The 26,456-nt window shown below is 43.8% G+C and overlaps 1 protein-coding gene across 1 annotated transcript in view; it reads left to right on the plus strand.

Moving 5' to 3' along the window:
- Nucleotides 1-481: 481 nt before the first annotated feature.
- Nucleotides 482-26,456, plus strand: part of LOC138580909 (serine protease 33-like) — a 281,640-nt gene continuing 255,665 nt past the window's right edge. The window contains exon 1 of the mRNA XM_069651838.1: nucleotides 482-717. Within this exon, the coding sequence (XP_069507939.1) occupies nucleotides 603-717 (115 nt within the window). The 5' untranslated portion in view covers nucleotides 482-602. The remainder of the gene's footprint in view (nucleotides 718-26,456) is intronic.

A 26,456-nucleotide genomic window follows, 5' to 3' on the forward strand; every position in this document is an offset into this window, starting at 1 on the left:
TGTTTTGTATTTCGGGCCCAGTGGAGGGCCTTGTAAAAATGGATGTTGTCACTTTGCAGAAGAGCGTTTGGAACACATTTCGTGTCGATAGTCTGGCTGGAGACTGCCTCGGGGCGTGACAATATACTATCCAGCACTGAAGTTTTCCAGTGTGGATTTCTCCTTGATGAATGTGATTTTTGTAACTAATTAAAATGATATGCATATTTAAAGGTAAATATTGCAGCTGTATCCAGAGCGCCTCGAGTCCATAACATTGCCACTAAGGCGCTTTATAACTACCAAAGAACACGACCTGTCTCTCTTGTGATTTATGTAGGTCGTTTGTTTTTTTTCTAGTGTATTTCCGGCCTCTTTCATTGGGGCCGTCTCAGAGCGTGCCAACTACTTAAATGGCGTAATTACTGGATTTACTGAGGCCAATGGCCATGTAAAATCCTTTGGTGTGCATGGAAAGTGGGAGTGCTCTTCAATAAATTAAACTGGTCCGGCAGCATTCTGATGGCCCTCGTCGCGGAACACGCACATGCCCATTGTTTGGCTCGCTGCGACTGATAACACAGCTAGGACATCGTGTGAACCATTGAACGGACAGACATGACATGGTGGGAAGGCTGCCTGTCCTCGTACTGTGCCGAAGAAGACGGGAAATGCGGCTCCGGGGCTCGTCTCCCCTGCCTCTGGGCTGGCAGTGGCTTCTTCTGCTCGTCGTCTGGGGTGAGTGAGCTCACGTGATAGTTAGTGGTCGGCTGTATTTGTGAAACACGTGTTAGAGTGTTCGACTGTTGGTGTTTTTGTGCTAAAAAAAACCAAGACGTTTTAATCCTTTGAATGGCTTTCGAACCGACACATACGCACTAAAAAAGGTGTGGCGTGTTGCCACAAGGTGTTCATACACCCCTGCGGTCCCCTAGTCAGGCCAACATTGTCTTCCATCCTGGCCTTGGGGTGTGTGTGCACATTGAAAAGGTTAATATATGAGGGCAGTTTGGGTAGGGCAAACGCAGATGCTTAACAGAAGCCAACGCAGGGGCCAGTGATTGTCCTTAAAATATTGGCTTTTATGTTATGTTATTTGGCATTTATATAGCGCTCTATATGTCACTGGTATGACCTCAAAGCGCTGGTCGGTTGAACGCCCTCGGGAACCGTAGTTCTAGTCAGTAGAGCAAGATGGTGTGGGAGGGTGGTGGGTGCACCAGATAAGTGTGCATCTGGTGTAATTGCCGGGTGGTAGCTGCATCATAGCGTTAGGTGTGGTGCTGGAGATGTCAGTTGGATGTGTGCAGTCTGGTGGGTAGATATCCAGAATGTGCTCTAGCTGCATTAGGCCTGAAGGACGGAACCGTTGAAGTGGAAGGAACGGATTGAGTAGATGAAATGATGGAGGGGATGGAGTGGATGGAGGGGATAGAATGGGCTGTAGTAGATGGAACGAACGAAGTGGATGGAACAAATAGAGTAAATAATACCGATAGAGTAAACTGTACGGATGTAGTGCTTAGTCACCGGCGCGTTACTGATAACCACCATATCACATGGCTACTGCATGCTTTAGGATGGGACATCAAGACTAACTGCCATTGGCTGACACAGATCCTCTCTTAATTAAAACACAGTTGCAGCTCTACACATGTGCAGTTTGATCAGCTTTTCAACAGCAGGGCTCTGCACATGTTTTGAACTATGACTCTCATAATGCTGGCTAGGGCTGATGGGAGTTGAAGTCCAAAACGGATCAATAGCATAATGTGGCAAACTCCTGGAGTAGAATGGGTCAGTAGCATGTTCCTAATCTAGTGACAGCTCCTTTGCGGCAGACAAGCTGAAAGTGCACTGCGGCCTTGCTTACAAACTGCAGCATGCTATTCAGACTTGACTGAACAGCTTTGCCTGGATTGAACCAGGCCCTGTGATTCGTCCTGAAGCCACCCACAGCATTTACTGCACGAGGCACGGTCCAGCCACCTCAGGGTGAAAAGCAAGGTGGGGGGGGGGGGGGTTTACCACACGGTGCAAGGCCCACATCCCTTCACCAGGAAATGCATCAACCACAACGCACAGAATAAAGCATCTGACAATGGGTGTAATGCAAGTAATCAACTTGGGAAGCAAAAAACACAGATGATGAAAGTGGGGTTTACTTCTTACAACCCTAACAAGCATTGGCAAAGCCAAGTTATTTTTTTTGTTTTTTTATTTGGCAAAGTAGTCATTATTAATGCTATCTTTTTCTTTAAAAAACGGTTTTAAAATATAAAAATGTTTTATTTTATACATGGTAAACAGTAATTTTGATAATCGTTTTGAAGATGTTACGGTAAAGCAAATATTTGTTCAAATTGAAGTTTGTCAGTAATTTTGTCAATTGGTTTGTTGATTTGCAATATTTTTCCATTACTGACGTTTATCTCACATTTAAATGGCAACTTGTTTATGATAATGTCATCTACATTGTCAACAACAGGTTCTATAAATAGGAAATCCAAGAGTGTATTACACGGTATGTCCATTGATTGTTGATAGTCACTGTTGATCTTTGGCATTGTTACGGTGAATCTGCACTTTGTTCTTATCCGATGACATCAGTGTTGATTATTTCTGGAGGGGCCTCTGTAATCTGTCGAGTGTAAAGGATAAGGTTAGTTGCACGTTATGAATAAAGTTTTACTTTATTTTTTTAGTATGTTTCCTTAGTTACCCTAATAATGAAGTTTCTTGTGGTGTTTAGAATAGTTTTGCACTGCAACTCCCATCAACCACTGCCACAGTCATCACAGGCAAAGCATCAGAGACGTCTTTATGGGATGGCAAAAGGGGCACTTGCCCAGGGCCCCTACCTTGGAGGGGGCCCCCCCAAGGCTGCCTGATCTAAAGAAGTAAGATTCCATTGTTCAGCAGTACTAAATAGCACACGTCAGGATGTTTTATGGGGTGCTGCTGAGGCTCTAAACCCCATGCCTTTCTGTTTTGACAAGTACATTCTGCCTTGATCAATTTCATCATGTATTGCTTTCTGTGTTCACTGTGGTTGGTATACATAGTTTGTGTGTTCCTTACGCCAAAACTCTGTAGCATTCGTTCCTTCCTGTGGGAATTGTGTTGATCATGTCCAATAGGCAACAGTGAAATGCATATTGATAAATTGAGTGCCACAATGGTTTAGAAGTTAGCTCAGTCTGTGAAGCACAAATTGCAGAGATATGTGTTCATATGCAAAATTAGAATATCACTTCCAGCAGGGCTGACTGAGACTTTCCTATGTCTGAAGTTTATAAACCTGCCTGTATATGTACTTGGTTTTGCAGAACAATATCTGCTTTTATCAGCAATGTACCTGCACCAGAAAGGGGTTGCTATAAAAACTAACATATCAGCCGTATGGTGAAGACCTAGAAATTGGTTTGTTCAGATGGGGTGTTGTAAAACCTAGGCAATCGCCTCCAATAATGGCATAAACTGTTAGTCCAAGAGGAGAATAAGTATCCAAATTCAAGACTATGGAACAAAAGTGCTCATGCTTGTATCCTGGATTTGCCAGCAGACGATACAGTGATTCTGGTCAAATCATCTAATATCTCTTACATTACTTTGCTGTCTTCTGTGAGGTGATGGCATTGTTTAGCCATTACTTGATTGTTCTCCTTATGTACGCCATTGTAGTGGAAGTGGTGGTAGACAGAAGAGAGTGGACCAGATATTGCAATCCTTGGGCAAGCATATTTCAAGGTCTGCTCGTATGACACAAAAAACGGTTTGCTTTTTGGTAAAAGTCCAAGGTTTTTATGTATGTTTATAATTGAAAATGTCACAAGCCATTGTTTTGGAAGTATTTAAAGCTTTAAAATACAAAAGACAAACCCAGATCAAATTTGTTAAATCACATCGATTGGTATGCTGGTACTTATATACTTCCCTTGATGATGGAGAGAATGAAGCTAGAATCATTCCCATTCTGCATAACACCCTTCTATAATATTTTGTTTAAAAATGGTCATGTTTGGTAATGTGATTTGTGTACTTTCCAAGTCCGTTTTTATAAAATGAGATTGCTTTAGTTCATGGTAAAAACGGGAAAAGAAAGTGTTCAAATGCGGAAATAGCGGAGTTGGCACAAATCCCAGCTTCACCCCTTACCCAATGTGTGATCCTGGGCATCTCATTAAATCTTGTATTGCCTAACTTCTCAATATTGCCAGTCCATAAACCTTTAAAAAATGTCAGCCCTTCAGAGTGATTTCATTCTCATGGTATGATCTTCATAAAAGCCTTATTCATGGTTTCACTGGCTATAGGGTTGCTTCCACTTTATTAGTGAGCATATTTATATTGCAGACCACACGCACACAACAATATGGTTTTCCATACCAGTTATTGAATGTAGATCATATACTATCGGGGTACATAGCATGCATTGTCGTGTTATATATCTAATTGCAACACTATTTGAAAACCATATCCCACTTCTAATCTCAGGCTGTCTGGATTGAAACACCTTCCTGGTAGCTTCTAATCTGCCTCCACTATCCACGCTACGGTATGTGTAGCTTTCGCCTTCCTTCCAGCTGGTCTCCATCTATGCTTGAGCACTTTTGCATTCTTTGTGGCCGTTAATGTAAGTTCTCTGTCCGTTATGTGTTACATGTACCTTTTACATACGGTCCTGCATTAATTCTCCAGGCTGCATACCTTCCTGGATGCTATTGATAAAAAGTATCCTGTATGTACTAGAACAGGAACCTCTTCGTAGACTGATAATGTTGGTCTCCAAATGCTACTTGTTTATCATTCTGATTAGAGCAAGAATGAAGTGGGTAAGGGGACTTAAAGGGAGTAAACGTGCTTATTATGCTGCGAGACATCATATCAACCAATAGGTTGTGAGAGCGACGGGTGGGGGGTGGCGGCGTGACCAGTATTCTTGATCCCTTAATTGCTTTGGTTTGGTGGAGGGGGGCCCCAAAGATGGCCGTGCCCAGGACCCCAAAAGTGCTTAAGATGGCCCTGCAAAGCATGATAGGAATTGTAGTCCAAAGTTAAAGAAATAGCAACCAGTTTAATACCCGAAAACTAGGGCTTGTGCATGACAAGACTTTACTAATAGACGGCAGACTGCTTACAATGTTTCATTCATAAAGTGCATCTGTAAAACTTAATTCGCCAAGTGTTGTTCAACTGCACGTTCCTTCCTGGGAGAGCTTCAATAATCGACACCCAAAGTGCTTATAAATCAAGTGAGGATTTCAATAATACACACCAAAGTGCTTACATTTGATTCAGAAAGTGCATCTAAACCCCTTAAGTGCCAAGGACGAGTATGCCCATCCATTTTGCATAGACTTGCCTAATAGCCTGGCACTTTTTAAACAAATTCACCAAGTCTTGACTTATACACAAGCCAGAACTGTTGGCTTTGCCACTGCTTGTTTTTATCAGGACTTCAGTGAAGGACATGCACACTGCTTATAAATTGAGTGGCTGAATCAAGACCTGGTTAAGACATTTTTAGTACACCAGTAGCGGGTTTACAGTCCCAATTAAGTAATTAACTCTCAGAAAACTGCTTTGAAAAAACACTGACAGGCACCTTGGGTGCAAAGTTTGATGGTGAGACTTGATTAAAGCTAGCTCAAATATATAGATTAGACCTCACCCGGGTTAGCCCCCCCTTTTCATGATCTTTTACAAAAAATGATCTCTTTCATTAGATCTCTGTTAGATCCAGTTTGATCAACCAGTTTTGATGTTAGATCCGCTATAGGAGTTATAAACAATTCTTTAGTGGGGGGGGGCTAACCCGTAGCTAGCCCCCTCAATAAAAAAAATGGACCAAAATGTAGGTCATTTCTTAGATCTTCGTTAGATCCGGTATGACCAACCATTTTCAACGTTAGATCCACTACAGAACAGGAGTTATAGGTATTTATTTAGAGGGGGGGCTAACCCGTAGTAAGCTAGTCACCCCCCTCAATCAAAAATAGTACAAAAATGGATGTCATTTGTTAGATCTTTGTTAGATCAGGTATAATCAACCATTTTCAACATTAGATTAGTTACAGAACAGGAGTTATAAGCAATTATTTAGAGGGGGGCTAACCCGTAGTGAGCTAGTTAGCCCCACCTCAACCAAACAATTTACAAAATTCGATGTCATTGGTTAGATATACATTAGATCCGGTATGATCAGGCATTTATTTTGTTAGATCACACACAGGTGCTGAAATATTTGGCTGCAAAGGAGAGGGGCTGGCCCCCCTCAACTAAATTTGGCAAAAAAAGTCATTTATTTCAATACATATTCATTAGATCCGGTAAGATCAACCATTTTTAAAGTTAGATCCACTACAGAACAGGAGTTATAAGCAATTATTTAGAGGGGGGCTAACCCGTAGCCAGCCCCCCTCGATAAAAAAATTGACCAAAATGTATGTCATTTGTTAGATCTTCATTAGATCCGGTATGACCAACCATTTTCAACATTAGATCCGCTACAGAACAGGAGTTATAGGCATTTATTTAGAGGGGGGGCTAACCTGTAGTAATCTAGTCACCCCCTCAATCAAAAATAGTACAAAAACGGATGTCATTTGTTAGATCTTTGTTAGATCAGGTATAATCAACCATTTTCAACATTAGATTAGTTACATAGCAGGAGTTATAAGCAATTATTTAGAGGGGGGCTAACCCGTAGTGAGCTAGTTAGCCCCACCTCAACCAAAAAATGAACAAAATTCGATGTCATTGGTTAGATATACGTTAGATCCGGTATGATCAGACACTTTTTTTTGTTAGATCACACACAGGTGCTGACATATTTGGCTGCAAAGGAGGGGGGATGGCCCCCCCTCAACTAAATTTGGCAAAAAAAGTCATTCATTTCAATACATATTCGTTAGATCCGGTATGATCAACCATTTTCAACATTAGATGAGCTACAGAACAGGAGTTAGAAGCAATTATTTAGAGAGTTGGCTAACCCGTAGCCAGGCCCCCAATCAAAAAATTGACCAAAATGTATGTCATTTGTTAGATCTTTGTTAGATCCAGTATGATCAACCATTTTCAACGTTAGATCCGCTACAAAACCAGAGTTATAGGCATTTATTTAGAGGGGGGCTAACCGGTAGTAAAGTAGTCACACCCCCAATCAAAAATAGTACAAAAACCGACGTCATGACGTCATTTGTTAGCTCTTGCTTAGATCCGGTATGATCAACCATTTTGAACATTAGTTTTGTTACAAAGCAGGAGTTATAAGCAATTATTTAGTAAACTAGTTAGCCCCCCTCAACCAAAGAATGTACAAAAATCAATGTCATTGGTTAGATATATGTTAGATGCAGTATGATGAGGCCTTTTTTCTGTTAGATCACACTCAGGTGCTGAAATATTGGGCTGCAAACGAGGGGGGCCTGCCCCCCCTCAACATTTTCGGGAAAAGACATTAATTTCAATACATAGCCATTAGAACTGGTAAGATCCACACCTGTTTTTCACTGTGTGAATCAGGGGTAAGGGAATTTGGCAAGCAAAAGCCTAAATAATCTTAATGTTTTATACATGTCAGTGCGCCACATTGTTGGAATTTTTATCTTTTTCTTGCCATACGGGCAAGCCATTATTGCAGATTTTACTGAATTCAGGTGTATATATAGGCTGTTCATATATAGGGTGTATTGATTTGAAGGGCTGTTGGTGTGCGGGTGATTAAGACAGTGTCGTCAGCATACGTTTATACTGGTACAGGTCTATCACCCATTTTGGGACATCGGCTTCGCATTCGAGTAATACTTCTTGGAGGTTATTAATGTATATTGAAAATAGCAATGTGGCCATAACGCACCCTTTTCTAACCCCCAAGCATAACAGGATCCAGGAGGGTGCAATGGCCTTCTGCGCTACTTTTCATGGAAGTTATTTGTGTGAATTACCTTTAGTATGTCTACCAAAGATTTAGGGCAATTTTAGGACATATGCACATGCCAGAGTTTGCCTCTGTTAACTTTATCAAAGGCTATGCTGAGGTCCATGAACATCAGATATACTAGTTCCTTTTTGACGAATAAGGAATGGGCGGCCACTAAGAAGAGATTTAGACCTTGTTCCATTGTCCCTAATGAGAGTCGGAAATCCAGTTGTGTTGGTGATAATACTGATTATTCTTTGACCCAATTTTCCAAGATGTTTAGCTGGCACCTTCAAAAAATCTTAAAGATAGTATTTAAATGGGAAATGCGTCTGAATGGTTTCAGGCTACCTCTATTACCTTTTTTATATATTGGTATAATAATCACTCTTCTCCATATATCTTGAATGGAATTTGTAGTTAAAATTGCATTAAACACTATTGCTAATAATGGCCATCATTAGCCAAGAAATGGGGGGGGGGGGTCGCCCCTAGATGGGTGGACTTTCAATTGCGTTCTGCAGCTTTCCACTTGTGTTTCAGGGCTGCTGGATTAGAATCGTAGCAATTGTTACGCTTGGTGATAGGTTTCAGGCGAATTCTCATGACAGGTGAAAGATTGTCGAGAGTGTTAGTGATAGCGAGATGGACATTGTTGGGAGCAGGGTCAGTGAGTCAGGAGGGGCAGGGGGAATGAAGGTGGAAGCTAATGGAGCAAATGACACTCATTTCACCGTACAAATTTGTATTTATTTATTTGTATTTATTTTATTTGTATTGTGCTCCTGGCCCTGGGGCATCTGGACATATGTCTGAAAGATATAAATAGCAATACAGGGCAAAACAACCTTTGTTCGAGGTTACAACATAATGAGAAGACAAATGCATAGTATTGAGCTGAAAGCCGAGGTTGACAAAGAATACAGAGGAATATTCATCAGGCATACAGAATAGTGCGGGCAGGTACATTACATAGGTAAAAACAAGTGAATGTAACAGTGAAGGTTACATAGGAGGAACAAGGTAAGATTACGCATTAAGGGAAGGTAATAGTAGGGGCAGGGTTAAATGGAGAGCCCTCCAGATGACCGGGTCAAGAGGTAGCTAGACTTAAGAGTGCTGCCCATCATGGTCCAACACCTGAAGCCAACATTTAGTTTTACTTTTAAATAGTTGGAAGGAGGGTTCGGCTCTGAGGGAGGAAGGTAGAGTGTTCCATAGCTTGACCGCTAGGACAGGGAAACTAGATCCTCCAGCTTTTTGGAGCTATCTATAAATGGATAGGGTGTGCGCTTCAGCTGATCTAAGGGGTCTTGTAGATGTGTGGGCTGAGAGCCAGTTGGTAAGATATGCTGGGGTGAGGTTCGCCCGGGCTTTGTGTGTCAGTGCCAAGGTTTTAAGGGGGATTCTGTGCTCAACAGACAGCCACTGAAGGTTTCGTCTTGTGTCAGAAATGTGAAGTTGCCTCGGGATGTTGAGGGCAGCCCTAATGGCATTATTCTGGGTTACTTGGAGCTTGTTGATATTTCTTTGACTAGTCCCTAGGTAAAGGGCATTGCAGTAGTCAATTTTGGCCATGACTAGGGTTCTAGCAAGGGTAATACTGTTAGTTTGCTGCAAGGAAGGGCCTGCACGCAGTAATTAGTTTGCATGTGTATGCTGATGCTGCAACCACAGCGTTAGTTTGTCTGGTGAGCGATAGTGTAGCATCAAGGTAGATACCTAGGGTTTTGGTATTATTGGACACATTGATAGTGTTGCCATCGATAATTAAGGATTTTAAGGCAGAGTCCAGTTTATTAAGTCTAATGTGAGAGCCGAGGATTAGTAGCTCAGTTTTCTCATCAGTTAGACAGAGTCCATGATGCGCCATGCAGGCTTGGATGACTGAGTAGACTTCATTCAGGGCTTTTGTGTCAGTTGCGTGGTCGCCAGTGATAGGGATGAGTATCTGGGTGTCATCTGCGTAGTTTGTGTACGTAACACCCAGATAATCAAGAATTTCTAAGAGACGCATTGTGAACACATTATAGAGAGTAGGGGAGGCACAGGACCCTTGCGGTACCCCACAGAGGACTGGTGAGGGTTCAGCAGAGGCAGATGGTGAGAAAACCCTCATGGTTCTATTTGGAAGGAATAATTTGATCCAAGATGTAGCTTCACCTGAGAAGTAAGCAGCTGTTTCTAGGTGGTGGCAGAGAGTTTGGTGGTTGAACAAGTCAAAAGCTGCCGATAGATCAAGCAGAAGTAGGAGTGCTAATGTCTGCAAATGAGGCTGGCACAGCTGGGGGAGGTTCACTCAGAGGGTCAAGAGGTCCCAGGTGGCAGGAGAGGAGGGAGTGGTCAGACCAGGAAAGCGGGGTCGAGAGGGGGTTAGTGAGCAGAAGATCAGCCTGGCTGAAGGCATTGAGAGTTTGCCCAGCCAAGTGGTTAGGACCCGAGGGGAGAATAGAGAGGGAGAGAAAGGTGCAGAGGTCACAGAAAGGGAGTGACTGAAGAGTCGCGGTGGATGTTGAAGTCACCCAGAAGGAGGAGTTTAGAGGTAGAAGTCAGGAGAGAGGAGGAGAAATCAGCCCATTGTGATAGGAAAGGGGAGATAGGGCCAAGGGGCCTGTAGATAGTGGCAATGGTCAGAGAAAAAGTAGGAGAGATGCCAAGCTTGCAGACAAGGCTTTCAAAGGAAGAGTAGTGCTGGGTAGGTATGAGGGAAGAAGGGACCCACTCAGGGAAGATCAAGGCTACTCAAACCGCCAGAACAGTTGGGATGGGGCTTAGAGATGATCTTGTAGCCATCCGGGAGGAGGGGGTCAAAAGCAGTGACTGAGCTGCCATTGAACCGCGTCTCAGTGAGAGCGAGGACATTGAGATCAAAGTCTTCAAGGAGAAGGCAGATGTCTGAAGAATATTTGATAGCAGAGAGAGCATTAAGCATGTGTATAAGAAGGGGGTTGGTTACCGCCGTTCAAATTTGGACAATTCTCAAATGATAGAATGTTATATTTAAAGGGAACTAGGGTGGTGTTTCAAAGTAGTCACCCTATTGCAAACTTGCAAGAGTTTGAGCATGGACTCGCATTTTTCTAACAAACAGAAAACAGATCAAATCATGTCCATTGTTGTGCACCCTTTTCAATCAGGGGACATGTGTTTATTTACATGTAGTTAAAAGAAAATCACATAAACATCTTCAGGCAAGACAGACTCATTGTGCAACCTATTGCCATGGTGTATGGATCAAAGAAAAATAGACATTGTTGAACACTAGGATTGTCCTCATTCAAAGCAAAGCATAGATTCTGTGTTTAGGAGTATGACCAACATTTCTATTTAGTTAGAAGGATATTCCCTTTACCTGAACCTGTCTGCATTAAGCATGGCCAAGTGAAGCCGGTCACCACATTTGAAGTTTTCCCCAGCTGGTGCGGTACAGGGAGTAGTACGCCCATCAGAGGAGGAGAAGGTGGTGTAGGGGAGAGAGAGGATGGAGGAATAGCAGGAGTTGGAAGGAAGTTGATGAGAGCCGGCAGGAGATTGGGTGGAGGACCCTGAGCCATGATAGTGCCATGATAGTGCCATTGCGATATGATATATGATATGATAAGCCATTTATAAAGTGCAGGGGACGGGGATGGGAGAATTGCAAGGGGGGAGAAGGGGAGAGTGCAATCAGGGCAGCATTGCTCTATGTAAGTGCAGCCGGGACAGCGCGGCATTAGGTAAGTGCAAGGAGTCTTTGGCTGTAGAAGTTACAGTTACAGACCCTAGCGTGCAACAAGCCTGGAGGCAGTGCGGCGGAGACTGGTCAAGAGTAGCCAGGTACCTAGAGAGACTCTGAGGGTAACCAAGCAACCGGTAGTGCAGCATACAGGTAGATCAGCAGGGGAGGGAGGGAGAGAAAGCAGAGGAGAAAAGGAAGGTTTTGAGCTGCTTCTGGATCTTCAGCTGGTCTGGCTCAAGTTTGAGAGGGGCAGGGAGGCCATTCCAGAGAGAGGCACCTGCAGAGGAAAGTGACCTGCCCCTTACTCTCTGCCTGGAGAAGCATCTGACCCTCAGAAAGTTGGTGGCAGCAAAGCAAAGGGCTCGAGAAGGAAGGTATTTGGGAAGAAAGTGTTGAATGTAGTGCAGGCCCTAGCCCCACAAAGCCTTGTGGACGATGCAGAGGGTCTTGAACTTGATCCTTGCAACCACCGGGAGTCAGTGGGGAGATTACAAGGCTGGAGAGATACAGTCCCTGGCCTTGAGGACAAGGATAAGTTTCGCAGTCCTGTTCTGGATTAGTTGTAGAGGGCAGAAAGTAGAGGACGGCAGATTGAGAAAGAGGCTGTTACAGTGGTCCAACCTGGAGAGAACCAGGGGTCTGGAGACAATGAGCTTCTGGGGGAAAGTGAGAAAAGGAAGAGTACCTCTGAGCAGATGCAGCTGGTAGTTGTCCTTCTTGGAAAGGTCAGTGATGTGAGGAGAGAAGGAGAGAGCGGAGTCAAAGATGACGCCAAGGTTTTTTGCCTCATAGGAAGGGCAAAGGAAGAGGGCCCATGGATGGTGGACAGAGTGAGATAGGGAAAGCGGGTGCAGGGGTCCAAATGAGAAGGATCTCTGTCTTACTGGCATTAAGCCAGAGATCGTTGGAGGTGCACCAATCCTGAATCACGGATTGACAGTCTGGAATGTGCGAGAGAGGAGAGGAGGCTGTAGGGAGCCAGAAAGAGAGCTGTGTGTCATCTGCATAACACTGAAAGAGCAAAAGTTGGTTGATCAGGATGGTGTGATTGACTGTGTCGAAAGCAGCGGAAAGGTCAAGGAGGATGAGTACAGAAGGGTGCTGGTGTCGAGATTGGAGAGCAGATCTTCACAGGTGTTCAGGAGAGCAGTTTCTGTGCCTCTGGCTGCTCTGAAGCCAGACTGGTGGTCATGGAGAAGGTCAATAGTTTCAGTGTGGCGAGTAATCTGGGAGATGGCCAGCTTTTCCAGAAGTTTGCCCAGGAAAGGCGTGATAGAGATTGGGCGATAGTTATCTGGACAGGTAGGATCGGCAGGTGGCTTTTTAAGGAGGGGGTGCACAAGGGAGTGCTTGAGGAGAGAGGGAAAGCACCAGTGGTGAAAGGGTGATTGCAGAAATTAGCCAAGGCCAGAGCAAGGGTGTCAATGTGATCCTTGATTGTTCTGGAGGAGCAGGTGAGTGCCTGTTTGGATGACACTTTAATAGATCGGACTTGTCTATAAACATCGTCAGGTGTTATCAGAGAGAAAGAGGAGAAAGGAAGGGGAGAGTGAGAGGCGGCCGGAGTCAGGCCTAGAGTGGAGGAGGGATGGGAAGAGGAGAGCTAGGACAGGATGTCCTGAGTTTTAGTAGTGAAGTGAGAAGCCAGGGCTATACAGAGGGCTTGGGAGGGAACAGGAGAGGTGGAGACTGCAGAAGGATTAGCCAGCTCTTTTCAGATTTTAAAGAGTTTGGCCATGTTGTTAGAGGCTGCAGAGATGCGGGCTTGGATGTGGACTCTCTTGGACAGGACAGCGAGTCTGTATTGCCATTGGATCACACGGCAGGCCAGTTTGCCAGAGGATGCACCTGAAGCCCTCCACTTCCTCTCTGCCACCCTGTACTTGCATTTCAGGGTGGCAAAGTCAGAGTCATACAAAGAGTTGCACTCAGAGGTAGGTTTCAGACGGATTCTCATGGCAGTGGCAAGGATGTCCAGAGTGTTGGAAATGGCAAGATGCAGATTAAAGAGGGTTGTTTCAGGGTGTGAATCGGCCGCAGAGAAGGTGGAGGCAAAGGCATCAACTGACACACGCTTGATGGGCTGAATGACTGACAAGGTGGGTGACAGTACTGGGGTGGGCTTTGCCAGGGAGACAGAGAGTGTCAGGTGAGATGAAAGAAGAAAGTCGTCAGTCCAAGAGAGAGGAGTAGTGAGAGGGTTATAGGGAGGGATGGCTGAGGAAATGAGAACATCCAAGGTGTGTCCATCAGTGTGTCGAACCAGTGGGTAGAACTGAGAGAGAGAGAGAGCGATAGAGAGAGAGTTGCAGAGATTGCAGAAGAACCCCATGGAGGCATCAGAAGCATCCAGGTGGATGTTGAGGTCTCCAAAGAGGAGAAGTTGAGAGGGAGAGGCAAGGAGAGATGTGGAGAGGTCAGCCCACTCAGAGAGGAAGAGGGCAACCTAGCCAGGTGGTCTATACATGGTGGCCACAGTCACAGAGAGGCCAGGAGAGATAAAGAGCCTGAAGACCAGGCATTCAATGGAGGAGTAGGCCTGCATAGGAATGACAGAGGCAGGACCCACTCTGGAAAGATGAGAGCTTCTCAATCTACGGGTCGGTTGTTTCTGGGCTCAGAGAGGATCTTGTAGCCCTCAGGGAGGTGTAGAGTAGGAGCCAAGTACCCCATCTCAAGCACAGCTCCCTTTTTGCCTATATGCTTTCAGCCAGAGTGTGAGACACGTGCAGTACCAGTGAAAATACCTATACCGCAAAGAATCATGGAAGTAAGGTACCCATTGAGGAAACCATTTATGCATTCACGACAATATGATGGCCATTTGAATGAAATCCCAGAGGAGGTGTGAAAATGAGGAAGAAAAAGAGATTGGTGATGTCATGTGAAGCAGGACTGACGCACCCGGAAGAGATGCAGAGGCGAGAAGAACATAAACATTCTATAAGGATCTAAGTAGGAGGTGTTAAAGATGAGCAACATTTCGGGCTCAAGATGAAGATGCTCATGCTACAGAAATACTGAAGAAAATGCAAAGTCATTTTACACGTTGCAGTAAACGCAATTAGACAAAGTAATCATGCGACTGGCTACGAAGTGAATAGATTGCGGCGATTTGCCAATACCGTATATGCATAGGAATGTATGGACTATGGATGTTCCACAACGCACTTTAGCAGAGTTTGGGCCCAGTGAACAGAAAGGCTTTTTCAGTGTGGCACAGTTAGAAAATGACTTAATGATGGAGGTGGATTCAAGAAAGGCTTGGCTGGCCCAGCACCAAGAAGTCAAGGCCTTGAGCCTGGATGTTCATGCAGTAGCTATAAAACGTGTGAAAACATCAAACTCCTCTTTGAGTTGAGGGACGAGAACATTAAAGACATCAGAGGTTCATCATTTAATAGTATTTTAAATACAGCGAAAGCTCTGAAACATGGTCTCCAGTCACGTAGACAGATGAAAATAGAAGTTGTGACGAGCTACACCGAAACCAAGAGACTGAGTATGCCTATACTCCCTCTTTATTCTCAGGCACAGAGTACAGAACCAAGGACATGTTCAAAAGCTAATGGACTGGCAGATGGCAAGAATGATGATTGATGGCAGTTTAAATAGGTGGGAAGCTATAGGCAAGACCAGCCCACCAGCACCTGGGTGAAAGCCTGCGTGCTGCTAGCATGTGTGGAATAGTACAGAGGGGTGCGAGGGTGCCAACCAATAATAGAGGGCCCCGTATCAAAGAACCCTATAGTTTGTATAACCAATAGGACATCGGGTATTTGATGATGTTCGTAGTGACTTGCAGTAGAGGAAGGCTTAGTTGCCCACCTGATGTTAGAGACCCAATCACTTTCCCTGACAAGTATGGAACGTATACTTAGATGTTCCCTCTAAACCTATCACTTTCTCAAGTAGGTTTTTGTAGTTTGCCACATAGATTGACATCAGTGATGACAAGTTTTTCATGAAACTCGCTGAGTGAGAAGATCCAGCGTATATTCGTTGATGTTCGTTGTACTCCCTGTTTTAGACAATTTCTATTAAAACAGACTTACTTTACCAACTTCCTGAGTCAGTCTGGTTATTGATGTTTGAGTATAATCTGCATCCCCATCTATCTCAAAGTATTGCTACCTCATCTTAAAGGGCCTTGTGTGTTAGGTAAACAGGTTTAGAGGAGAGTTTGAAAACTTGTGACACAGGTGGCCATGAACCATGTCTCACTGAGAGCGAGGACATCCTCCTTCGAGGAGGTGGCAGATGTCAGAGGAGTGTTTGACAGCAGAGCGAGAGTGGAGCAAGTTGGCACATTTGAACAACTTCCGTGGAGGGGTACACATTAGGGGTACACATTAATGATGCACCTGGATGATGAAAAGCCAGCCAAGAGTACTTCCCATCTAATGCCACCATTAACAGGCGAGGACGAGCAAGGGAAGAGAGTGGATATCAGGTGAGGAGTCCATAGGTCTGGAGAGGGGACAGGAAAGAGGATACCTGTGATAATCTGTCTGAAAGTGGCACTGACATAGGTGTCAGCGATAGGTAAACCAGGATCAGAAGACAGGAGATCTTTTTTAAACGTTTTTCTTCCAGACTTCGTGAGAGAGGGAAGATGGGTGATAGAATAGCAGTTAGAGTAGATGAGACAGATTGAGAGTGCCATGAGGAAGGAAGAGAGGGGAGTGAAGGGATAGAAGAGAGAACTGCACAGGCAAGACGCGACTCGCCAGGTGGCCTAGCAGCTGAACGAGGCAGGCAGATGCCCAACAAGAAGTCTTATGCTGAATCAGGCAGATCAGGAGGGATGGAGGATCATCAGGTGGGTAAGCAATGGTGAGCAGTTCCATCGGATGGCTTCGACAAGAGTCAGGGCAGAAGGCCAGCAGAAGAGAATGAATGAATGGAGATGAGGGTCAGGATCAGCAGATGACAAAGACTGAAAGGATCATTGTTGCAAGCAGGCAGCAGCGGGCACCATGTTGCAGAGGAGCTCTAAGCAAACAGGAGGGCCTGCGAGGTGTAGATCAGTTGGCAGGATCCGCAGTGCAATGGAGAGCGGCATTAGTGGGTTGTAGGTGTAGCAATTAATTATTGCCCCTATTGTTGTAAGACAGTCCGTCCCTTAGGTACACCTATTGGGAGGCCCCGATCTAGTACTGTAGTACTGGAAGTCAGAGATTGTGCTCCTTGCCGTCTGGGTACGCACTCAGAACTGTACGCCTTGTGCTGGTTTTTACTGGGCAGAGCGATGAGTTCTCTGTGATCTGATGTAGTTGAGAATGGAACCCAGTTAAACAGCTGGTCTATTTTATTTGTGCTGCATGGGACCCCAAGGCTTCACAGTTACACTTCTGTATGGTGACGTATAGCTCAGTGCGGTTCCTATTTCTTGTACATCTGACACCCACTTCCTAAAGGCTTATCTTCTCTATGTTTGAGCATTACTTGTTTGGGCATTACTTGTGTGGGCATTACTCTCAGGAAAGGGTTGATCAAACCGAACCCCAACACCTCTGGCCTCTCCTTGTTGCTCCCTGCACACCTCCTCGCCTCAGTAGGCGACGGCAAAGTTGGTGGTCATCTCCCCCCGTCACTGGGCCCCCGGCAGGCAAAATAGTGATGGAGCGATGTTTGAATTAGCCTGCATCGTGGGCTAAAGTGCCACAGGCCTCTCTATTCTCAGTTGGGCCTCAATGTGGACTTGGAACCCCAGTTAGTCGATCTGTATGTGGCCCAGGAGAGGATCAAGCATAGCATGGCATAACCAGAGCTGCATCCGGGCAACCAGCAGCAGGAGACCTCAGCCACCTCCCCAGGGACCCACACGGCCCCTCCCCCCACTTTCCAGGCTTCTTCTGGCAAAGGGGCTTGACAGCCCAACGATGCAGCCCCAAGCTCATCTCCTGTTTTTTCGACGACTCACAAATGCCCAATAAAATTAAAAGAAAGAAAGAAAGAAACAAACAAACAAACAAAGAAGAAAAGAAAGGAAGACAGAAAGAAAGAGTGTATAAACATCCTGTTGAGGGGGCCTCAAAGCACCCCCTAATCTCCCAGCATTCCACCAAGACGGCAGATACCACTCACTGAAGCATACGCACAGACTGGATGACAACACTAAAGTAATCATGAAGAGGCAACATGGCTGAACACACTCACATAGCTGCATTAGACTGTTGCACAAGAACATTCATAAACTGCTCACTGACACCTAAAAGCAATTGACTTGAACAGTCATGAAAATAAAGATGGAAGACACAGCTGCATTGAAATGAATGGAAGGCATCGGAAAGGCTCAAAACACAGGGAGAGGCCTGACACACTGATTTCCCTGAGAAACGCAGACAGGGTTGGCAGTGCAGCTACTGTGCCCTGCCTTGCCAAGACAAAGGACAGATAGAGAGTGTTTCAAGTCAACAGAAAATAAAGAACAGGGCAGAAGGCTAAAATTCTTCATAAATGCAAGCAGAGAAAGTCCGTTTTGCAGTCCCTAAACACGTGATCGGAACTTGGAAAACAAGGCCAAGTCATTTGAGCTAGGCCGACACCGTTGTTCCCATCAAACTGAAGACAGACAAAATGTAACACAGCATGAAGTTGGAGACTGGAATGTTCTTGCTTGGGGCCAGGGGAGTCAGAGAGATGGGAACCTTAGTGGGAAGAAGGCGGTACTCTGAGACCATTCTCCCCAACTCGCATTGTGCTCCTCTGCTGGTAATTTTCCCAAACAGAGAAAGCTCACACTGGCCTCTTGCGGGTGGTGCCAGGCGGAGCCACCCGATATAGCCTGACCAATCAGATCATTTATCCCCTATAAAATATAGGTTTACCTATACTGTTCACCCAATCCCATCACGCCTAAGGTCCAGAAATATAACTTTTGGTTGTGATGTCACAGTGGAATAAAACCTCACTACCAGCCTGTAATCAGTTGAGTGTGCATTTGGAAGATTCAGAAATCGTGGGCCTATCCCTGCTTTTCAATTCTATTCATAAAAGCAGTCATTTGTCACATTTCTGGGCTCCTCTGTTTCTCTGGCACAGGGGATTTTGCTTGAGCCAACCTCAGGTTTTTCATTCTGCTTCAGTACAATATGTAAGTTAGTAGCCAATCCACAGACTCCCTTTTGCATAGATATTTACACCTACACCTAGTGTGTGGTACATTCATGAGTGGGGAAAAAATAAGACAAAATTGCAGTGTTATTACTTTAGAGGGTTTTATTATTTAATCCACCTTAACTCAGAGAAGGATGGCACCAATGCCAGTGTTGGCACTTCAAATTCAACATTTTCACCACCTTAATTTATGTGTTTGAAAAACAATTCAAATGGATACAATTGAAAACATTTTACATCATGGTTATCTGATCAGATGACATTTTAGAGCATATTTATGTTGTCAAATACAGTACATAAAGAACTATAACTCACTATTTAAATGATCTACATTATGCAAAAACAATAATTCTTACCTTGCTATTGTTGCTTACACCTTCACATATATAACCACTTCTGCTAGGCCACGTACCTTGTTAGCAGCAACTATTTTTATAGAACGTGCCATATCATTATACAACTCCCAAACATTGTTTTTTCTTCTACATTAAGACACATAGTGACATCCTTCGACATGCATTGTTACTGCACCTAGAGCATACATGATACCCGTTACTGATATTTCATTTGGAAAGTCAGTGAGACATTGATTTGTCGAAGGTGCCCCAATTCGGGGCTCGTTTATGAGGTGTGGACCAGGCTTGGTGGTTATTGTCATATGTTTCTTGCAGTTCAGTGAACATTGCCTAGTTATGATTTTAAATGCATTTTCCACTGCAAATTCAAAGTCACGTTGCAGGTCATTGGAGTTAATTGGTCGAAATACACCACATTGTTCTCCATTATTTTGATAAGATCAGGTTTGACAAGTAAATGTTTCAATTGAACTCGGAACATCTTTCAAAAAATCTGAATGGTATTGCAAACATAGTCCTCAGCATTCAAGCATATAATCTCACCTGGAAGGTTGATGCATGGGACCACTTCCATTTACAGTTAAGCTTTCTTTTTATATGTACTTTGAATAGGCTCATGTTTAACAAAATACTGAACCAAATTGAGAAAAGAGTTTCTGGAATTATTGATGATGTTTCTGTATGATGCATAGTCAACATAGATGCAGGATAAACTGTTCAAAAGCGAATCAAATGGGCATGTGTTATTTACCTTGTGAATCTTATGATCTATTCTTATTGGGTTTAAACAGCCTACATTTCTGAGGATACGCAGAGGCTTCTGCTGGTAAGGGCTGTCAATTAATTGAGTGATTTCAGGATTTGGAGATACATATGTATGTTTTTTCTTGGGAGATTTTTTCAAGGAGTCCTTGGAGTTTGGTGACCGGAGATAAGCTTTCTTTTCTGTTTCAAAATCAGATGTAGTGCCATGCAGATTTGTTTTTCCCCGCCAGTGTTCTTGTCGAAGCTCCATCACATTTCCTTCTGTGGATTGTATGTCTGAAGTGCTGCTGTTTTCAAACGTTTTTCCCAATGGCAGTCCATTATCTGTCAGCACCAGTGCATGTGGATTAACTTCCTTTTCTTTTTCTGACATCCTCTGTATTTCGATTGGCCAATACTTCTCTTCTGAAGATGTGTTCATACCATCTCTCTTTTGATTTGATTCAGAACTGTTTGCAGCTGCTGTTTTAGTGCTCCCTTTAAGGGCCTTAAAATGACATGCAACAAATGTGTCAGCTCGCATTGGTTTAGGGTTGTCTTCTAGGATTGCTTTTTTGAAGAGGCCAAATTCCCCCTCAACTGAAGCTGAAGAGGCTGTTTTGTTTGGCGATTGAAACACTGGTCGCATCACTGATGTCCAGATGGGGAAAAACTTCATCAGATGAAGTAGTTTTTCTGAACGATTTGGACAGAAGTAAGGGTTTGGTTCATCACCAATTTCTAGAAATGTTTTGCTGCTTCGTGAGCACTGTCATTCACCCACCCGGACAATGAATGCGAACAATGGATTTCTTCATCAACAGGAAGTCTTTTAGGAACATCCTTATCATCAGTGGTAGCATCAATAAACTCTACCTCCCCACTTTCAATGCAATGACAAAGGTATAACTTTGATTTTTCACATTCTGATATGTTATCTACAGCAACCTTACCTGTTGTTTCACATCCAGCAAGTATTAGTGTACTGAGAAGTAGACGCTTAAGAATGTCAAATGATTCACAGTTGACCATAAGTCCAACGCATCTAATGTAGAATTTCCTTACAAGTTTTGCCTTTTTGGGATAGCACTTCCACAGGCAAACGGTATTAATTATATGAGACGCATCTAACCTAATGTAGCAGGTGGGGGTTTCATTGTTCAAGCCACATAAGATTGACATACAAATCTTTAGATAAGTGTTAAGGCTGCATTCATTTAGAGCACGTGATAGCGCTCCAAGTAAGGCATAGGAGAAGAAGTCACAGACACATTCCTAGGCAATTTCTGTGCATCTTTCAGCCATTTTTCTATTCAAAAAGTGATTGTAGGAGTATCTTGGCATTCACTTAGCATTTGAGACACAGATATTTGAGTATTCTCGCTATTGATTACAATTGTGTATAAAAAAATATGAGCAGACAATCCATGTGTTCACTTTAATTTTAGTACCAAACTGCCTGTGCATGGCATCCACTGCAATATTAGGGAAAGATTGCTTTGAACAATACATTCTAAAAATGTATATTTTTTTTCTTTTGACCAGTAATGTATAATAAATGCATCATAATAGATGGTATGAATGTCGCCTATATACACTTGAGTACTTTTCATCTCTGCAAGAGCCAAAACAGGATCTTTTATCTTGGGTGTATCAAATTTCGTGCTCATTGCTTCCTGCCTGGCATCCTGACAAATTCTCAGAGATGGTATATTGGGTGGCTCTTTTTTTGCAAACGTTATTTCCTTATCAAGTTGTTCTCGCCTCCAGTTGCACAGCAATGTCTTGTCTTTCTTGTTTCCCGTGCGGGTGGCTGGAGCGATGATAGGAGCCGTGTGAAGTGTGTTGGCATTGATGTAAAAGGTTATTTTATGATGATCTGACCAGATACAAGAATCATTAGATAGGAGATCAATAGAGCAGTTAATATTAGTGAGCCAGTCCAGTGTTCTTCCTTTAATATGTGTAGGCTCGTGAATAATGTGAGTGTGACCTAAGTCGGATAGGGTGTTGGCTAGATCACAGGCGTTGGTATTCTTGGGGTTGTTAAAACCAAGTTTAAAGTCCCTGAGTAGGATGGTTTGTGAATTAGGTTTCGTGTCTGTGGATATAAGGGATACAATATCCTCTATGAATGTGGAAATAGGTCCAGGTGGTCGGTAGATAAGGTGCACTGTTGCTGTATGGTTAGGTGATAATGGAAGTTTGATGGACAAGGATTCAGCAGAGGGGATTTGAGCGTCCTGAATGACTCTAATGTCAAAGGTGTTTCTGAAGATGAGGGCGAGTCCGCCTTCCTTCACCTGGTTGGTGTTTCTATCACGTCTAATGATAGCATAGTCATTAGGTATAGCAAGGGCCAGAGATGGACCAGAGGCTGCATTTAGCCAGGTTTCCGTGACCGCGAGGAGATCGAGATTTTCATGAGTTATGAAATCATAGATGTCCAGAGCATGGGCGGGGAGGGACCTAGCATTCACCAAGGCTGCTTTGATGAATGTGTCTTTTGCAGGTTTGTTTTGTGGAGGTGGGGGTAGGTTATGCAAAGGGATGGGGTCTCGGTTGCTATTTGAATCAGTGGCCAGATTAGCTAGGTTGTTATCTCTACACGAGTGTTTGTTGCTCTTTTGGGCATGTGGTTGGGGGTTTTTAGTACCCAGGGTTTTTAGTACCCAGTCGGGCACCTAATCTAGAATTTCTAGTTAAAATACAAGGGTAGTGAGAGCAGGCCCATGTTTAACAAAATACTGAACCAAATTGAGAAAAGAGTTTCTGGAATTACTGATGATGTTTCTGTATGATGCATAGTCAACATAGATGCAGGATAAACTGTTCAAAAGAGAATCAAATGGGCATGTGTTATTAACCTTGTGAATCTTATGCTCTATTCTTATTGGGTTTAAACAGCCTACATTTCTGAGGATACGCAGAGGCTTCTGCTGGTAAGGGCTGTCAATTAATTGAGTGATTTCAGGATTTGGAGATACATATGTATGTTTTTTCTTGGGAGTTTTTTTCAAGGAGTCCTTGGAGTTTGGTGACCGGAGATAAACTTTCTTTTCTGTTTCAAACTCAGATGTAGTGCCATGCAGATTTGTTTTTCCCCGCCAGTGTTCTTGTCGAAGCTCCATCACATTTCATTGTGTGGATTGTATGTCTGAAGTGCCGCTGTTTTCAAACGTTTTTCCCAATGGCAGTCCATTATCTGTCAGCACCAGTGCATGTGGATTAACTTCCTTTTCTTTTTCTGACATCCTCTGTATTTCGATTGGCCAATACTTCTCTTCTGAAGATGTGTTCATACCATCTCTCTTTTGATTTGTTTCAGAACTGTTTGCAGCTGCTGTTTTAGTGCTCCCTTTAAGGGCATTAAAATGACATGCAACAAATGTGTCAGCTCGCATTGGTTTAGGGTTGTCTTCTAGGATTGCTTTTTTGAAGAGGCCAAATTCCCCCTCAACTGAAGCTGAAGAGGCTGTTTTGTTTGGCGATTGAAACACTGGTCGCATCACTGATGTCCAGATGGGGAAAAACTTCATCAGGTGAAGTCGTTTTTTTGAAAAATCTGGACATTAATAAGGGTTTGGTTCATCACCAATTTCTGTTTTGCTGCTTCGTGAGCACTGTCATTCACCCACCTGGACAACGATTGCGAACAATGGATTTCTCCATCAACAGGAAGTCTTTTAGGAACATCCTTATCATCAATGGTAGCATCAATAAACTCTAACTCCCCACTTTCAATGCAATGACAAAGGTATAACTTTGATTTTTCACATTCTGATATGTTGCCTACAGCAACCTTACCTATTGTTTCACATCCAGCAAGTATTAGTGTACTGAGAAGTAGATGCTTAAGAATGTCAAATGATTCACAGTTGACCATAAGTCCAACACATCTAATGTAGAATTTCCTAACAAGTTTTGCCTTTTTGGGATAGCACTTCCACAGGCAAACGGTATTAATTAGATGGGACACATCTAACCTAATGTAGCAGGTGGGTGTTTCATTGTTCAAGCCACATAAGATTGACATACAATTCTTTAGATAAGTGTTAAGGCTGCATTCATTTAGAGCACGTGATAGCGCTCCAAGTAAGGCATAGGAGAAGAAGTCACAGACACATTCCTTAGGCAGTTTCTGTGCATCTTTCAGCCATTTTTCTATTCAAAAAGTGATTGTAGGAGTATCTTGGCATTCACTTAGCATTTGAGACACAGATATTTGAGTATTCTCGCTATTGATTACAATTGTGTATAAAAAAATATGAGCAGACAATCCATGTGTTCACTTTAATTTTAGTACCAAACTGCCTGTGCATGGCATCCACTGCAATTTTAGGGAAAGATTGCTTTGAACAATACATTCTAAAAATGTATATTTGTTCTTTTGACCAGTAAAGTATAAAAAATGCATCATAAGAGATGGTATGAATGTCGCCTATATACACCTGAGTACTTTTCATCTCTGCAAGAGCCAAAACAGGATCTTTTATCTTGGGTGTATCCAATTTCTTGTTCATTGCTTCCTGCCTGGCATCCTGACAAATTCTCAGAGATGGTATTTTGGGTGGCTCTCTTTCTGCAAACGTTATTTCCTTATCAAGTTTTTCTCGCCTCCAGTTGCACGGCAATGTCTTTAACATTTCTTCTCCAATTCTACGTCTTTTCTCACCTCTCAGCTGACTTTTCCTTGAATGTGGTATAGCCCTTGTGTCTGGTGCCCTTACATGAAGGATTAATGGGTTGCCAGCATCAGGTTTCTCTTCTGCAGAAACATATATGAATGCCTTGCATTCTATGCAATGCCCCATTGCAGTGATAAATCTTCTACTCTGATCATCGCTCACTCGAACCTTGTTCCTCTTAAAAGATAATGCACATGGAATTCCATGCTGCTTATGAAGTTCATCTGCAATTGCTGCACTCCACGCATTTTTTTTTTAGCACACTACGCCTTTTCTTGCATTTTCCTTAACTATAAATGACGGTATTAGGCTTAATCTCCATGTACTGTTCATAAGGTATTGATATCTGCCATACGACGGATGGCTTATTTCTAGCTAATTGTTCAACGCTGCTCTCTGAAGAGTCCTCATCTGAACTACTTGAGTCAGATGAGATCTTGTGCAATAGTTCTGCTGTCTTTGACAGAGGTGATGTGATTTTAAACTCTAGGAGCAGGAAGTTCTTCAGATCATGTCTATTTTATACATAATCATGGATCTGTTTTCGCTTCAAAATATACTTAAAGGATTCATGAGACCTAACTTCCCTCCAAACAGGTTCCAAAGCTACCTTTAACTAGCCATTAGCATTGAAAATGCCAGGATAACCTTTCAAGACTTATTTTATGGTCTCAGAATCAATGGCAGGTTTTCAAGGCATCTGGAAGTAAAATAGCAATGTGGAAAAAACATTTTTTAGTTTAACTGAAAATATATAATAATATTATTTTCTTTAACGTTTGATTCTTTTTGAGCACTTTTCATGACATGAAAATACAGTAAAATGTAGGCCTCATGGCAGCTCATTTCTGTCGCTCCCATCTTACATACTATTTGCTCCAGAGGGAAGGACCCCATTGGTGAACGCTCCATCACCCGGGTTGTTCTAATTTTGCAGAATACATCAGTCAGTGATCCACTATTTACCCATTTATGGGGAGCCACATGAAGAGCATCCATGCCAATTGTGCCACAAATGGAATCCATGGAATACTCTTTTGAAGGGAGCCCTAGAGGGTATCATCTCCTTTGCTATGCAGCTAGCTACACCCTGTCACCACGTCACCACGTCACTTACCTGGGGCAAGGGGCGCGCCTGTCGGACCCGGCGCCCCCCATCTTGGCGCTTCTATCGGCTGGGAGGACCGCGGTCTTTTGCGGCACTCGCCGCTTCCGGGTTTCCTCCAGTATCTTGAGCCTCACTGCGTCTCAACGCGGTTTGTTTCCGGATCGTGTCATCGCCCCTCGCTGATTCTGCAGCTACACCCTGCCTGTTTTCCTGACTACTTGCTTCCTCCCTGGTTCTCCTTGCTGGTTCCCGTGGGGGTTTCCCCTTCTCCTCTTCTCCTTGTTGGTTCCCCCTGGGTTCCCCTAGTCTCATTGGGTTCCCTTTTCAGGCAGCTTGGGTGCTCTCCCTGCCCTGCTCCTCTCAGCCTTTGCTTCTGACCCTGTGCTGCCTTCTGCCTGCTGCCATTCCTGGAGTCATCACAGCAATCTGCTCAGGACATTCTGCCCAAGTATCTGCCTTCTGCCTGCTGCCATTCCTGGAGTTATCACGGCAATCTGCTCAGGACATTCAGGCCAAGCATCTACCTTTTGCCTGCTACCATTTCCAGGAGTCAATGCAGCACTCCGCTGTGGACAACCTTCTCAAGCTTCAGCCTTTCACCAGTTGCCATTTCTGGGAGTCATTGTTGTAGTATCCAGCTGTGGACAGTCATCTTTGTATCAAGACCCGCCTTCCCTGACAGTGCTTCAACTGTCCCGATGTCACGAAAATCAGGGAAGTGCGCTTCCGTGGCGTTGGGAGCTGGTCCACTTCTGACCCTGTCTATTCCAGGGTGAGGCTTGTGCCGGTTTCTTGCGTCACACCTTCAGCATTC

The sequence above is a fragment of the Ambystoma mexicanum genome, chromosome 3p (genome assembly GCF_040938575.1).
Source record: "Ambystoma mexicanum isolate Mex_15411 chromosome 3p, UKY_AmexF1_1, whole genome shotgun sequence".
Classification (NCBI taxonomy): Eukaryota; Metazoa; Chordata; class Amphibia; order Caudata; family Ambystomatidae; genus Ambystoma; species Ambystoma mexicanum.